Source organism: Delphinus delphis, chromosome 2 (assembly GCF_949987515.2).
Source record: "Delphinus delphis chromosome 2, mDelDel1.2, whole genome shotgun sequence".
NCBI lineage: Eukaryota > Metazoa > Chordata > Mammalia > Artiodactyla > Delphinidae > Delphinus > Delphinus delphis.
In genome coordinates, this window is record NC_082684.1 from 138,423,542 (window position 1) to 138,439,881 (window position 16,340).

Here is a 16,340-nt window from a genome sequence, read left to right on the forward strand (position 1 = left end):
GGCTAGGCCCGTGAGCCATGGCCGCTGAGCCTGCGTGTCCGGAGCCTGTGCTCCGCAACGGGAGAGGCCGCAACAGTGAGAGGCCCACGTACCACACACACACACAAAAAAGTTAAATATCCCTCTTGCTTTCAAAGTCCCAAACCCTTAGGATTGCTTCCAATTTTAGGTTCCTGTCAGTTTGCCCATAAAGAGAAAAGATATATCTGAACATCACTCAGGAAATTAAAAAAAAAAAATCATACCTACTGTCCAGAGTTACTTTTTACCCCTTCAAGTTTTTGGTGAATTTGATCTTCACTATTAAGAGGACAATGTGCTCTACAACAGTGGATCTCAAACTTTAGTGTGTATCATGATCAATGGGAGAGTTAACAGTAAAACATAAATTGCTGGGCCTTAAGCCTAGAGTTTCTGACTTGGGGGCCTGGGATGGGGCCTGATACTTGAATTTCTAACAAGTTCCCAGATGCTATGCTGATGTTGCTGGTATAGGGATAACAGCTTTATAAGAAGGTAAAAGGAAGTAATTCTCTCTCACCTTAGCTGTCACCTTTCTCATGTAAAAACACTTCTCTACGGAGCACTTCCAACAACAGAGACACTTAGGATTTAAAAACATCTCCAGGTTCTGAAAGCTAAAAGACTTCCTTTTTCCCCACTTCACAAGGGCTCCAATGTCACAAATGACATTAAAGCAGTGGAAATCCAGAAAAAGGAAAATTAAGGTCAGAATGATTGTAAACTCTGCTCAAGAACCTTACCAGGCACATATTACTTCTTCAGTCTGAAAAGTGTTTCCTTTGGGTCTCCTAAGGCAAGAGAAATGCCCAAAGGAAGAAAGAAGTAGCTTGTTTCATAACACTAAAAACACAAGGACAGGCTCTGAAAACAAGAGAATCTTGCTCCATAAGTAAAAAATCACAAAATGCTATGAATCCCTATCTTTCCTTTGTCATACTGTTCTCCATCTCAAAAGAGCTATTCCTCTTACTGAAGACTGACCCAAACTCTATACTTTCTTAGGAAGCTTAAATATTGACTATGCCAATGTCACCTAGGATGAACAACTTCAGAGAATAGGATTTGTTAAAAATGTCTCCTCAGCCAGCCTGGGAAGCTTCTTACTCGGGTGGGTGGTCTCAACCGTGACTAAACTGTAACTAGAGAAATATACTTTAAAATATTAATATGGCCTAGCACTTTCCTGATGGTAATCCTTCCAGGCCCATCCCAATGGCACAACTGGGAAATTAAATGAAGAGAAAAGCAATCTCCTCTCTGCTCTCTACTTTCAGATGCTCCTCCTCTACAGATTTGCCACGCACAGACTCATTTCTATACATATACACTGAGATAGAACATTCGCACACACACAAATAACTCTCGGCAGGAACCAAAAATCAAAGCCTAACCCCAACGTTTTTAAGTGAGCAAGTCCAATTTCCTTCTTTGTAGCCCTTGACACATGCTGGCTGGGAGCCGTCTGGATTTTTTTCTGCCTTGTTCCTGCACCAGAAGGTTCTGCACTGCAGGTCAGGGGATGATAAGGAAATGAACAGTGTAATTTCCAAGGCCTCTGAACACAGCCCTGTCAGCAGCTCTGGAGGCGGGTTACTCAAGCATGGCCTGAAGAGTGAAAACCACAGAGAGGAGGGCTCAGACAGCCAGCAGTGGCAAGATCTCAGCTGTGCATGTTACTGCCATCTCCAGCCTGAAAGCCCAAGCCCTGCTGCCTCCCTGGATGAGCTCTGTTGGTAAAAGCTCTTATACACAAATGGCAAAAATACAAGTTCACGCTGGGGGAGGAAGATTAAGGACTAGGACTTAGATTTTCCATGTACTCTTGTGCAGAAACAGAAACATTTAGTGCTCTTCCAGCATACATGAAATTGCACCTGCTGGCAAACCCACAGTAATATCTATCCAACATACTCAACCCCATACCAGGGATATGGCCAAAAAGGAAACCCAATTCATATGAAATCTGAAATTCAACAGGCCACTTCAATATCCTTTGAAGCCAATTTCTGGTTTCTACCTCATCAAACCCCACTATAAATATCAGGGCCTTTAGAACACATTACCAGCATTCAAGCTTCCCAATCCAGGTTTGGAACTTCTCCTGAGAACAGTGCTGCACGTCTTAGCCAACATGCTTATCTATTCATACTGGGCTTCCGGTATAGGTGGTATGTTGTTATATTTCAGCCCATTATTGCCTACAGCAAACTGAGACATATTTCAACTCAAATCATGTTATTCTTCTTTTGTAATATTTACTAAATGCTCCGTATGTGCCAAACACCATTCTAAGTGTTTTATATGAATTAACTAATTGAATTTCACAAAAATCCTATTAAGGAACTATTGTTTCTTCATTTTGCAGATGAGAAAACTGAGGTAGCTCAGTTAAGTAATTTGTTCAATATCACTCAGTTAATAAGTGTCAAAGCTGGGATACAAACCCCGGTAGTTTGGCTCCAGACTTTATACTCTTAATCACTAAGTTATGCATAAGAGCTCATGTGCAGTTTAAGTTTACAAGACTGGTGTTTTAGGTTGGAAGTGGCTCCCAATGCCCAACTTATGAAGTGTCCACCCTTAATGATGGTTAAAGAAAGTTCACAAACATTAAAGTATATAGCAATTATCTGGAGAGTCTTCTGGAAGTACAGATTTCTGGGCCCCTACCCCTAAAACTTATTTAGCAGATCTGGGGTAAGGTCTAAGACTCTGCATTTCTGACATTCAGATGATATGATGCACGTGGTTTTATGGACCACAATTTCAGGAACTCTGCTCTAGATGGTAAACTGTAAGCAAAGAGCAGCAACCATCTCTGTTCTGTTCACCAGTGTACACCCAGTACTAAGCACAATACCCGGAATGTAAAATGCACTCAGTTAATATACAGAATGAATGAAAGATGACAATGGTACCTAACAGTATCATCTCCTTACAAAACAGTTAATATCCACAATACATTTACGGTCTGCCTGTTAGTGATATATCCAAGAAGCACAAGGGCAGGGTTTTTTTTTTTTCATATCTGCAATTGCCAAATAAAGAGGGAACTGGCAATGCCTCAATGATTACAATGAAAATTTGACTGAATGCAATACTCCAGAACACACACACTCTCTCAAGAAGTCAAACTCAAAGTAGCAGTTTAAAAAGTAACTTTCCGTCTGTATGTATAACAGGGGAGGTTCAGCACCAGCTATAAATGGTTGTTCTTTGTAAACATCATCACCTTACCAAAGAAAGTGAAACTCAAAGATCCTTTGTTTACTGAGTGCCTACAATATTAAAATCGGTATAGAAAACAAATGAAAGCAGTCTTAAGAGCACCTAGGCATTTACATCCAATGTTTCTGAGGTAGTCTTTAAGTGGGAAAATAGAATCCTTCATAACAATGAAGGATTTGTTAAGAATCCCAGAGTAACAATATGCCAGAAGAACTTGGTAAACAAAAACCTGGCTTTGCCACTGACTACCTGTGAGAGTCTAGGTAAGTCACATGACCTCCCTGGTCTCAGTTCCCTCTTCTATAAAGTGAGGAGATTGGACAAGATAATCTTTCTCAGGGCCCTCCTTGAATTACAACACCCGGATGGAAAACAGAGCTGCTGAAGAAAAAATAAATTAAGCTCAGACTTCGTTGTAGTTAGAGAATGCATCTCTGTCCCACATAAATATCAACTTCTTTTAATTTTTTCCAAGAAGGAAAATGCTTGAGGGCATTTGGCTTCAGGAAGCAAGGCTAACTGCTATTTCATCACTAGCTGAGAAAGAACAGCTTGTGAAGGAGGAAGGTGTTAAGAGAGAAAGCCCTGGATCAGAAGGAATAAAAGAGACCTGACCTTGGTTGAGCAATGAGGGATTGCAACACGAGAGAAATGAGATGGAAGGCATAAACTAGGGCAAGAAAACAAAATCAAGGGCAAAGGAAGATGCTCTTAGAACACAGGATATGATAGCAAACATGATCGGAAGGGAAAAGAGCAAAGAGCACACTTTAGTTTTGTCTCCTAAACTAATGGGGGAAGTGGTAAATATGTGTATGCAGCATTCTGAGAGCAGCAGAAGCTGAGACACAAACATGGGGAAAGCACAGTGCAGTGTTTCTACCTTCCAAGATCAAAAGCAGCAGCTGAAGAGACAAGGAGAGTTTCTGGCTGCAAACTTCTAGATCCTTTAGCCACTAGAGCTTTACTTTATACGATCTGGAAAAAAGAGGAGTCTCACCTTAAACTCCTGGTTTAAGCCCCAACTCAGAGTCAACACAGATAGATCACTGCCTTCTGTGGTTTGTAAATTCTTTTTTCTTGCCTGTCAGAGTGGTAACGTGAGCACTAAGCTGGGGACATTCAGACAGGCACTCTCCCTCATCCTACCTCCCCTTCCATCCCTAACTCAACAACCTATCAATCGAACCAAAGACAAGGAGCAGACAGGAGCTGGAAGGCTCTGTCTTGTTTATTCCTCAACATTCCCTCCCCCATCTCTTCAGCTGGCAGCAGTATGAGGCAAGAGTGTTCAATGACAATTCAGGGCAGCAGTAGTTGCTAAGACTCTCTAGGTCTCTCCTAGAACTCTGGGAAACAGCACAGTGAAGCCTGCCAGAGAGAGGTGTGGTGGAGCAAAAGTGGGATCCCATGAAGGGAAATCCACATTCTTGGCTGACTGAAATTCGCTCAGCCATAGACTGAGATACCCACCTTGATGAGAGAGGAGGTCCTGAGGTAGAGAATTAGAATATTCAAATCTCCTTCATTAGCTAGTTGGAGACATGTGACAATTCTGTCCTACACCACAAACTCCACTTGTCTTCTCTCTCGTTTCCAAGGGGTTACAGGAGTGGGTATGGGTAAGGAGACTCCAGCTAAGACACTTTCCAAATTTTATGAGTTTTCCCTCTTCATGATAGCTTCCAGCTCAGAGTATGTAATTCCTAGATTATATCAAAACATCTGTTTTGTTGTTTTGGTTCTGTTGGTTGTCCCCCACATGGAAGAAACATTCCAAACCAGTTAAGCCATAGGCAAGCCCATATCTCAGAGACAAAAATCTTAAGGAAGTTTTTAAAGACTTAGCTTATGAGTTATAGTATTAATCATCAAACACCGACTCAAACACCTCTTATGCCCAACACCCTGGGATCCTTGTTTCTCAAAAGCTGCTCCACTCCGAGATTCCTAGCCTGCGTTCCCTTTTGCATCTTTCCCTCCTCCCATTCCAGAAACGCTGTCTCTCTGCACAGTGTTTTCATCTCCTAGCAACTTCCAGATATTTATTTACATAATTATTTATTTCAATGGCCAAATGCTTTAGAATGGCACCCCACAGAACCAGACTGTTCAAGAGGGTTGAGGGAACAGGGAAAAGAAATGAGAAAGCAGGTTCTTGATTAGAGTGACATCAAACTGCACAGCAAATTTCCTCTTCTAAGAGTACTTCTCAGCAATTTTACCTTTCCTCCAAAAACAGAAGCACAGTCTCTTTCCCTTTTCTCTCCCATTCCACTGCCCCAATCTCAGTCTTTTGGGGTGACAAGGCATATAACACAGCTATATTATTAAGAAGCAAACCTCCCTGGCACCAAGGTGTATTCTTAGCTGAATATACTGCATCTTTCAGCCCAATTATAATCTGAAGGGCAGCCACCCAACCAGTCCCTGAACCTGTAAGAAAAAGGGTTCCATTGCTTCTCTGTTGGAGACTCTCAAGGACATTTAGACTTAAATCCAATATGAAGATAAGCATCATTAATCCTTTCATCCACAGACCACTACTGGGCTTAGAAGATTGCAACATGAGTCAAGAGTTCTAAACAGAAAGGAAACTGAAGGCCACCCTCAGAAGTGGCCACTTTTCAGCACAGGAAGAACAAAGATTATGAACACGGATATACGGCAAGAGTTTACTGGAGCCAGATGTAGGGAATAGTCTAATGGGCCTGGAATAGAAGCAAGAACTCCTGGTACTCCTAAGCCTCTTTAAAACAGTATTATCCATCTGCACCCCAGAGAAAATGGTAAATCACAGCCAGCACAGGATGCACCATGCCAGTAACCAGCTGGAACTTGACTCTGCTGAGGTGGACTGTAGCATCTGCCACCTAAACATAGGCAGACTCTCTGGCAGCTGCCACTGGTAAAAGGGAATAAACCATTGTGTTATAGTGGAAGAAAATTCACAGACCTGTTACCAGGGAAGCCCAGATGTTGCTGAGAGTCACAGATGTGCCAGAGGCAAGGACCAAAACACCTACAGCAAAGAAAGCGTAACCTAGCACTGAGAGGACACCACCACCCAAACATACACATCCTGCCTCTATTAACACTTACATATGGAAAGAGGTATTCCCTGCTGCAGCTGATGCAATTACAGAGAAATCAATTTATACTGCATCTGCTGGGATCAGTTGAAAGCATAGGGTGAGCAGAACACAGAGCGGAAAATCAAGAGCCAGTGAACAGCACATTACCAGGCCAGCCGCTTTGCAGGAAATTGTAAGCTGCAGAAGTTTAAGGCAGCCTGAGCTGACCCTAGATTCACACCCACTCTGGTCTAGGCCTGCAAACTCCATTTACTGAGACATGAACTAAGATCATCTTCCCAAAGGAGGAGAACCCCTTGTGGGGCTGAAGGCATCTGTCCTTCCAAGTCAAGCAGAAGGCAAGGTATCATTACACCATTTGACAGCTATTAAACCACCAGGAGACCTTGATTCCCAATAGTTGAGGAGATACCCAGCCAAGAACTATACTTTAGTGGCCAAAGAATCTATTTCAAGGCCAAACTTTCATAGCCACTACGCTAATCCATAAGACCTGATTAAGTACCTCAGTACCTCCTGCTCCACTGTTTACCTGCCCCAAACTGTGACCTTTTGCTCTTTGGCAGTCACCAACAGAACACTTGGTAGATATCATGTAATGAAAGTTACTTAACCCTTTTCTCTTCCAGAGACCCAGCAGCACCATTTATCCCATTAAAAACAGCACTCAATTGAAAGCCTATTAAGCTTATCAACTTGTTAAGTTTACCAATGACTCTAAGGATGAAATGTCAATCAAGCTGGGAACCATATAAAGGTTGATGCCAGCCTCTAGTAACAAGTATCTGAGGTGGGACAAGGACAAGGCTGGAGGTTCTTGACTTACGGAAAATTCATTCTACCAGGCAGCTACCCCCAACAACAGACACTCTTCTCCAAAATGTCCAGGCCTGCTGTTAATGAATCTGTAGGGAATCCCCTAATTTGGAACAAAACCACGTTATCATTACCAGCTGCTCTGACCTTGTAATTGGTCATTACCCACAAACTAATGAGGCTCCCACAGAGTGCACATAGCATTTGGCGGTTAGTCCAGGGCAGTTCTGACTGGCAGTGGGCAGCCAGATCTGGCCACCTCTTACCTTTTCAGACTTGACTTTCTTTAGCGGGCGACACTCATTCTCCCCTTCCTCTGGCTCCGGTTTAGCTCCCAAAGGGTTGAGCGCTGCCCCAGGCTCAATAGCTATACTCCCAAGTGGCTCCACAGCTCCTGGATCCACCCCTGTGCTTCCATCATACTGACCACCACGTCCTCCCAAGGGAACTGGCTGGAGGACCCCAGGATCCTTTTCTGAACAAGTCCCCACTCCTTCGCTTCTCTCCTTCTTGCTCTTAGATGAGCTGTTCTCCTTCTCCTTTTTGGAGCCGGCTACACTGCGGGATGCCTTAGCCGCCTTCTCTGAGCCCTTGGGAGCAATAGCAGCAACCAGGCTTCCTGCATTGGCACCATCTCCTGAGCGTCCCTGCACCTCTTTCTTGCTAGCTGCCCCCTCACTTGGAGTGAACAGGGACGTCCCTGGAGTGGGTTTGCTAGTGTCTTTGCCACTCTTATTCCTTTTAGATTTTGATTTGCCTTCCTTCCCTTGAGGACCTGGCACTGGGGTCACAAACTTGATGTTGTCTGGTAGTGTAGCCACAGCATTGGGAGCTGGTATCCCCACCTCCTTTGAGCCTGACATTTCCAGTTTCTGCTGGTCCTTTTCCAGATCGGCGTCCAGGTCAATGATGAGATTCCCTACTCCAATGTCCCATTCATCCCCACTGTCGTATGTCTCAACCGGGTTTGCATCCACTCCTTTCCCTCCGGAGGCTCCACTGCTCAAGGACATCTTAGAGTCAACGTCCCACCTCAAGATTCAAGGCTCTTCCTTGCCCCCAGCTTTCCTATTTTCAGCTTCAGCTATGTTCTCAGACCTGCCACATTGGTCAGTATATGCCCAGTGGACAACATCATTGCTGGAAAAAGAAAATTTAAAGAGCTGTTAAAGGAAACAATACAGGCAAAGAGGCTGAAATAAACTCCCACAAAAAACAGACCCTTCCTAGGTGGCTATCACACCACAATAGACAAGACAAACAGGTTCAGTTGTATTTCTAACCAAGTCACATTGGACCAAGGGAAAAGCTAATTCCCACTCCATCTCCACAGGGGAGAGTACAGTATTTGCAATTGCCCGGAAATTCGGCGGTCTTAACTAGGAATCCTCTAGAGTTAGTTTCCCATTCCCAAGAGACTTATTTCTACTACCACTGCCAGGCGGCAATACTCCCTCAATCAATACAGGCCCTGGCACATCCTCTAGCACAACTTTACTCATACCTCTTTTCTCCTTGCTTCTTCTTGAACTATCAGAGATTCAGAACATAGTCTAGCAAAGGCTAAATCCCTCTACTAACAGGGCCTATCCCTACTAAAAATAATATAGATTCCTTGTCATTCTACTGCTGGGGGTGGTGGTGTCTAATTGTGGGTAAGTAAAAGAGAAAAGCAAACAGAACTGGGGAAAAATACAATATCAAGATAGGGGCAAAACCTGCAATTAGAGGAGACAATCCTCAGAGAGGACTTAACCAATCAGCTTCAGTTCAGTTAAGCCAGCCTTATTAAACTCCAGGTTTCAAATTATGTCTAAATAGCAGAATTCAATGTAGTCTTTCTCACTACCCACTAAAATACCCAGGAAGAGACACACACACACACACACACACACACACACACACACAGAAAAAATATTACCCTATCAATAACTGAACAGTACTAAAAAACCTCATGTTAGAATGTGGGAGAAGTCTCTACATTCTAATACTATAAGACTGATGGCACTATACTGATAAATACCAGGGCCTCACCACATGGAACAGAGACAGCTAAAAAAGGGGGTGGCATGGGGTGGGTGGTAAAAAAGGCAATTTATACCTCTCCTTGGGAGTGTACCATCTAGAAAACCTGGCAGCCAACATACACCATCCAGCTATTACTTTATTTTGTTTTTATTTTTTGCTGTACGCGGGCCTCTCACTGTTGCGGCCTCTCCCTTTGTGGAGCACAGGCTCCGGATGCGCAGGCTCAGCGGCCATGGCTCACGCGCCCAGCCGCTCCGCGGCATGTGGGATCTTCCCGGACCGGGGCACGAACCCGCATCCCCTGCATCGGCAGGCGGACTCTCAACCACTGTGCCACCAGGGAAGCCCCCAGCTATTACTTTATGATGAAACCAAAGATTTCTGTTCTTGCTCACTCCCGTTTACCATCTTTCTATATGCATATAGAAAATAACTCTCATAAGATGACAGAGCAGAAAGGGTAAAACAGAGGTGGCACAATGAATCCTACAAAGTAAATATCTAACAGGTAAATGCCATAGATATCTCTTAACAGAGATAAGACACATTGTACTTTTCCACCTGCTCTCTCAAGGCAGTGTCAAAGAACCAGGGTGCAGTTCAAGAGAAGATGTCACCTAGGAGAGCAGAGCTTATACCAAGTGAATGCTTGATAGCAACTGGGATGTAAGAGAGAAATTCAGTGCATTAATAATGGCAGCACATTAACCTGCCATTTAGCCATAGATCTGAGAAGAAAGTACATCCTTTACCCAAGTAGAGAGCTTAGTGCCAACAACCAACCATTGCTGACGTGGAGTCCACATAGATCTTACTTCATAAAACGATGAGCAAAAACTGTGTGTGGGGGAAAACATGACATAAGAACTATGGGGCACCCCCGGTGGCACAGAGGTTAAGAATCCACCTGTCAACGCAGGGGACATGGGTTCGAGCACTGGTCCGGGAAGATCCCACATGCCGCGGAGCAACTAAGCCCATACGCCACAACTACTAAGCCTGTGCTCTAGAACCTGCGAGCCACAACTACTGAGCCCGTGTGCAACAGCTACTGAAGACTGTGCACCTAGAGCCCGTGCTTGGCAACAAGAGAAGCCACCGCAATGAGAAGCCCACGCACTGCAATGAGGAGTAGCCCCTGCTCACCACAACTAGAGAAAGCCCGCACGCAGCAACAAAGACCCAATGCAGCCATAAATACATAAATTAAAAAAAAAAAGAACTATGAAAAAATGCCACCCACAAGGTAAAGGCAACATAATCTCTGAAAAAATTAAAGAAATGATACCTCTGATAATGATCTAGAATTCTGAAGAAATTTTTAGTAAAATGTTTGGAATTCTCTATACTATACACTAATTCATTCAAAAAAACGTGTATTAATTGCCTACTAAGTACCAGGCACTAAACTAGGTGCTGGGAATACAGCAGCAAGTGAGAGTGTATAAGGCAGTGGAACATGATACTGAAAATAATTCTATTATGAGGGACAAAGGCATTTCTAGAAATGGGAATGCCAACTGAATCTGCACTACAAAGGATTATTAAAGCATAGTTCTTCCCAACATCATCATTTGTCACCTCTGCAATCTCTGCAATTGTGGTGAGGCTTAGAGCATAACCCACATTCATCTAACACTTACCCACTTTCCTCTTGAGCTGCACTATCATCAGTATGTAATGTAACCATTAGAGCAATCCCACGTTTGTTTATTCAATAAAACTTTCAAAAGACCTTCCTCCAAAAAACAAATAAACAAAAACCCTTCCTCTAGAAAATAGGATGCTAATGGAAGAGAGACTCTGGAAAGGTATATAAAGGGAAGAATATAAAGTACATAAAAGTGTTTGTGCTCACTGAGAGCTCCTGACAGTTCTGCACTGGCCGACCTGTCGTATGGAGCAGGATAAACAAAATATGACAGTAAAGAAGACATAGCATTAAGAAGATACTAGGCTGAAATGGAAAAATATGAACTTAGACAAAAGAATCTGATTTTATTTTTTAAAAAAGGAAGATGCAAGGAAATGAAAAATGCAATTAAAATTCATACAGAAATCAAAAAAGCACAGAACTAAAACTGTGGAAAATGAATCTGTAAATTACAAGAAAACCTGAGATACTGTTCCAGAAGGCAAAGGCAAAGGACAGCAAAAAGAAAACAATGAGGGAAATTGAAAGACAGAGAAAGTATTTAATAATACTCAAAGCAAAACTGAAGAGACTAGAACAAACGGGAAAAAAGCAACCCATCAAGGCATAATATATGAATAACATCTTGAGCTGAAAAAGATCTTGAAAAAGTTCACTACCTTTTCAGCAAAATCAATTTAAAAAAAGCCAAACTTGCAGACATCCTAACAAAATATTTGAATTACAAAGGACAAAACTTAGGCCAACCTCAGACTGCTCTGCAATATTAAATGTTAAAAGAGAATGAAAAATCTACAAAGAATTTTGAAGAGAAAAGGTTATTTTTCAAGAGTCTTTCACTGAGTCAAGTTGTTTGTCACGTGTAAAAACAACAGATTTTCAGTTATGTAAGAACATATATATATCCACCTTGTTAAAAACTATCTGAAGCATTAAAATAAGTTCAGTGTAGCATAAAGTTGAATAATTCTTGTAAACAGAAATACCAAATGATTTTTGTAATCTTAAGAGTAAACTCAATGCAGATAATCCTGGAAAAGATAGGAGGCAAAATCAATGCTTGTAATAATGCTGAACCTAGAACGTTCAGCCTTAACATCAGTAAGGAAAGACACTTCCTCAAATTCCTTTTGTCCCAATTCCATATGTCATGGCGAATTGTTTTGTTTTTTCTAGTAAGCAAGAAATATGGTTATAAAGCAGAAACTAACACACCATTGTAAAGCAATTATACTCCAATAAAGATGTAAAAAAAAAAAAGAAATATTGCTGTTAACATGTTTTTAAAATTGTGCTTCTTAAAAGGGAGCTGGAGATGAAAAGAACATCTGATGCTCTGTGCTCATTTTCAAGTTCCACATCTTAAGTGAGATATTCATTAAGTGGAGGGATATCCTAGAGTATAGTAAAACACCAAAAAGCCATTTCGTAAGAGGAAAGGTCTTAGAAACTGGTATTCTTTAATCTGGAAAGGAGTTAGCTGAAGGGAGACAGGCTGGTTAGCTTCAAATATATGATGGTTGCAATGTGGAAGAGAGAAACTTATTCTGTGATGCTGAGGATATAAAATGGACCAGTAAGTAGAAGTTACAGAAAGACAGATGTTTAACTCAGGAAAAAATGTAATACCCTGGAATTCCCAACAATGACCCACAATGCTTAATGAAGCCATATCTTTATCACTGAAAGTAGTGACCAGAAAAACCATAATCACCTGTCAAGCAAATTACAGAATTCTTCTATGTGTGACAGGGAGTAGTCTGGACATGCCCAGGGCCTTTTTCAAATCTGAAATTCTGTTAATGTACCTATCAAAAAGTGCATTCCCTGGGCTTCCCTGGTGGTGCAGTGGTTAAGGATCCGCCTGCCAACGTTCAAGCCCTGGTTCCGGGAAGATCCCACATGCCGTGGAGCAACTAAGCCCATGCGCCACAATTACTGAGCCTGTGCTCTACAGCCCGTGAGCCGCAACTACTGAGGCCGCGCACCTAGAGCCCATGCTCCACAACAGGAGAAGCCACCGCAATGAGAAGCCTGCACACCGCAACGAAAAGTAGCCCCTGCTCGCTGCAACTGGAGAAGGCCCGCGTGCAGCAATGAAGACCCAATGCAGCCAAAAATAAATAAATAATTTTTTTTAAAGTGCTTTCCCTACTAGAAAACTACCCAGAATTTCTGAATGACCAGGATGCAAACAAAGAAGACATATCCTGAGGACTGATATTCAGTGGTCCTGATGTTCTATAGAGAGCCACTGTCCTCTAATTTCTGAGTGAGTTAAGTAAGTACCACTTTTCAACCAGGTGACTTCTCAGAAATTCAGTTTACCAAACCCAGCAGGTTTCATAGTAACTTTGGTGGTACCTTTCCAAAGAAAAATTGCCTAGGATTCTTTAATCAGCCTGGCTACAGCAGCCAGACCACTTTCCATCTGCTCCCTACCACATCCCTGGCTTTATACAGCTAATAATCAAACTCTCTGACAGGTCATGGCAGAGATGTTTAACCCCAGGAGGTAGGGTAACTAACATGGTAGCTGGAAATGAAAAGCACTGACCTCTTGCTTCCATGGCAGAGAAAGTGCAGAATCAGGAGAACCAATACCTTACAGAGACCACAAAGTACTTTCAACTTGCAGGAGCTTCTGGATATATTTTCTTCTCTCTTCTTCTAATTGTACTACACTTCGCTATTTAGGACCATGATTCACCAAACTCTGGAATTACTTGCCAGTGCCATTTCTGCTTTGTTCTGCACCTGATCACTAAGAACTCTTCTCTGCGTGGATATAGCTAAGGGACCAAGATAGGCCATGACAATCACTCCTCATACCCTGTATCTATAACAATGAAAGTTCAAATTCCAGTTTCCTCTCTGGAACCCAACTCCATCTCTCAGACTCCCAGCCCACAGGTTGGTTTGTAATCATACATTTCAGGTCATTAATTGCTTTTTACTAGGGCATATGCCATAGATTACACCACTTCCCTACCTCAGTAATGAGCAAGGTCTCTCTTCCAGACTAAGAATGAGAAAAAGCGTCTTCACGCGAGGTCTCTGCCCCTGCCCAGAGGACATAAGCAACAACTGACCCTACTTATGTCCAAACACAATATGAAGAAGAATACTTCTCCTTCTGCCCAGATAGAGCTCTGTATCCATCCTACAGGGCATCAAAGAGAAAGGATCTCTTTAACTGCCAATTACTTATAGCTAATCTGGTCTAAGTAGCAAACTGTCCAATGCTCTCCCAGTGTAAATTTATCTGTCCTCCCCTCTTGTTACAGTTTTTGGATCAATCTTCTTACAGGCTTTGGTCTGAGCAAGTGACAGTTGTGTTTGAGTGAGTACACTCTGCTTGCGACCACACAGGTCACACACATTTGGGTGTGCGGGTGATCCGTCTGGCTAGCTAGTCCTCACCGAAAGCTATATGGACAAAGAAAAATATGTTACACTCAATTTTAGGAAGGCAGCATGGTGTAGAAGACAGATAACTGAGCTGAGAATCAAGAGATGTGATTTCTAAAAAAAAAAAAAAAAAAAACAGAGATGTGATTTCTGGACTCAGATTTCCAATGACCCTAGCCAGGACATTAGCCAAGTTGCTTCATTAAATATTAATTTTCTTATTATAAAATGGAGGGAGAATCCATCATGGTTCTAAGCATATTATGAGGATCCAAATCTGAAAAATATGACAACTCAAAAGTATAAAATGACCCAAATATTCTCACAATGTTCTAGGGTCTCAAGTTAAAGAGGCCTGCTTCATGGTATAAAGACCTAAAGTATTTTAAAAATAAAGGAAAAATAAATATTAAAAAAAATTTTACAAATTAAATTACAGGTAGTACTGATATCCATTTGAGTTCTACGAAAGAAAATGGCAATCCTTTCTTCTTTCAATTACTCAGTGGTTTTCACTTACTCTGGTTTTCCATTTAGGCTACCCCTACCTTCAGATGTGGCTCATAAAATCCTACACTATAGTGACTGACAAAAAGACTCCATCTTGCTTCAAAAACCCCTCAGGGCCAAGGTACCAATCTCAAAGCTCATGGTTTTAACATCTGGACTATCTCTTTTGCCAACTGTTCCAGTCCAGTAGGTTGTTGACCCCCCCTGACAGGCCTTCAAAACTAAATTGTGTGAGGTTCACAGGGTTTGATGCCCCAGGGAATTGTCAATAAAGCAGTGGGATAAAACAAAGTTGAGAGAAAACCAAACTATACCATCTTCCCTGAATTCCAGATGCTACCCTGAAATCACATACTCAGCCAACCTCAGGTGAGGCTAGTACATGTAAACCATCCGTGGTGACCCTGAGCTTACCCAGCTGGAAGAACAGGCATCTCCCTCTCCAGCTGCCACATTAGAGCTCACTAATCAACTGAATTTCCAACTGGGGCTCTAACAAGAAACAATCAACTTTCCTTTGGGTCTCTTCCTTAATTTATTACATTAATTACTGCAACAAAGGAACTGTGTCATCTCCTCAAGTACCATACCTCTCAGCTTATATCTCCAATGGGGATCAGATAAAGACAGACTCAGAGTGCCAATTTGAGAAGATGGATCCAATTCAACAGGGCTCATCTGACCATGTGTCACCTAAGGACAGAAGAGCAAAAGTGTAGCATCTTCCAGTCCCTCAGTGTTTATAACCTGCACCTCATGAATAGTTTTATGGTCCTCACAGGCTGCTATTCTCAGAGTAAGATTATGAGGCTTGACCTGTTTCATTTCACATAAGCAAATGACACTTCCACTAGACATAATTATTCAACAGGGCTCAGGTTTAGAGCCTTGGTGTTTGTCAATACTGCTCTGGGCCAGCATACATCTCACAATAGGCTAAACAGCATACTAAACATGTAAATAATTCAGTCCCAACCTTATAGGGATTCATTGGTGGAACTGGTTCACAGAGAAAACCCTTACCAAGGCCTATGTATAAGCAGAAGGCAAAGATCATCTAAAGTAAACAATAAAGCTCTACCATCCCCCCTCCCCTAAAAACTGAAGGGCTATGTAGCCCTTTATAATTTAGTTCTTTTCCCCAGAGGTAAACATTCTGTACTAAAGAGAAAGAGGTGATGTCAAATTCTCAAGAAAAAAGTGAATAGTGGAGTTAGCTTAGGAATCAGGAGATCTAAGAAATTGGCCCTCCACACAGAACTGTTGTGGCAGAGCTTTTCTCACCTCTAAAACAGGGAATCATATGGGTCAAGTTCATAGGAATGGGGGAAAGGAAAAAACCTAAGCAGGGACTTCCCTGGGGGCACAGTGGATAAGACTCTGCGCTCCCAATGCCGGGGGCCCAGGTTCGATCCCTTGTCAGGGAACTAGATCCCACATGCATGCCGCAACTAAGAGTTCGCATGCCACAACTAAGGAGCCCATGTGCCACAACTAAGGAGCCCTGGAGCTAAGGAGCCTGCCTGCCGAAACTAAGGAGTCCATGTGGTGCAACTAAGACCCAGTACAACCAA

General features: G+C 42.4%; 1 protein-coding gene across 8 annotated transcripts in view; it reads right to left on the reverse strand.

Annotated features, from left to right (window-relative positions):
• Positions 1-16,340, reverse strand: part of ZNF609 (zinc finger protein 609) — a 233,781-nt gene that overhangs the window by 197,727 nt on the left and 19,714 nt on the right. For 5 of the 8 annotated variants that reach the window (XM_060005781.1, XM_060005780.1, XM_060005784.1 and 2 more), the window contains one exon: positions 7,430-8,303. The exons of 1 other annotated variant lie outside the window; for it this stretch is intronic. In XM_060005781.1, the coding sequence (XP_059861764.1) occupies positions 7,430-8,176 (747 nt within the window). In that variant the 5' untranslated portion in view covers positions 8,177-8,303. Of the gene's footprint in view, positions 1-7,429; positions 8,304-15,356; positions 15,864-16,340 lie in introns of those variants that run through there. 2 more of the 8 variants (XM_060005783.1, XM_060005782.1) reach the window with 2 other exon arrangements.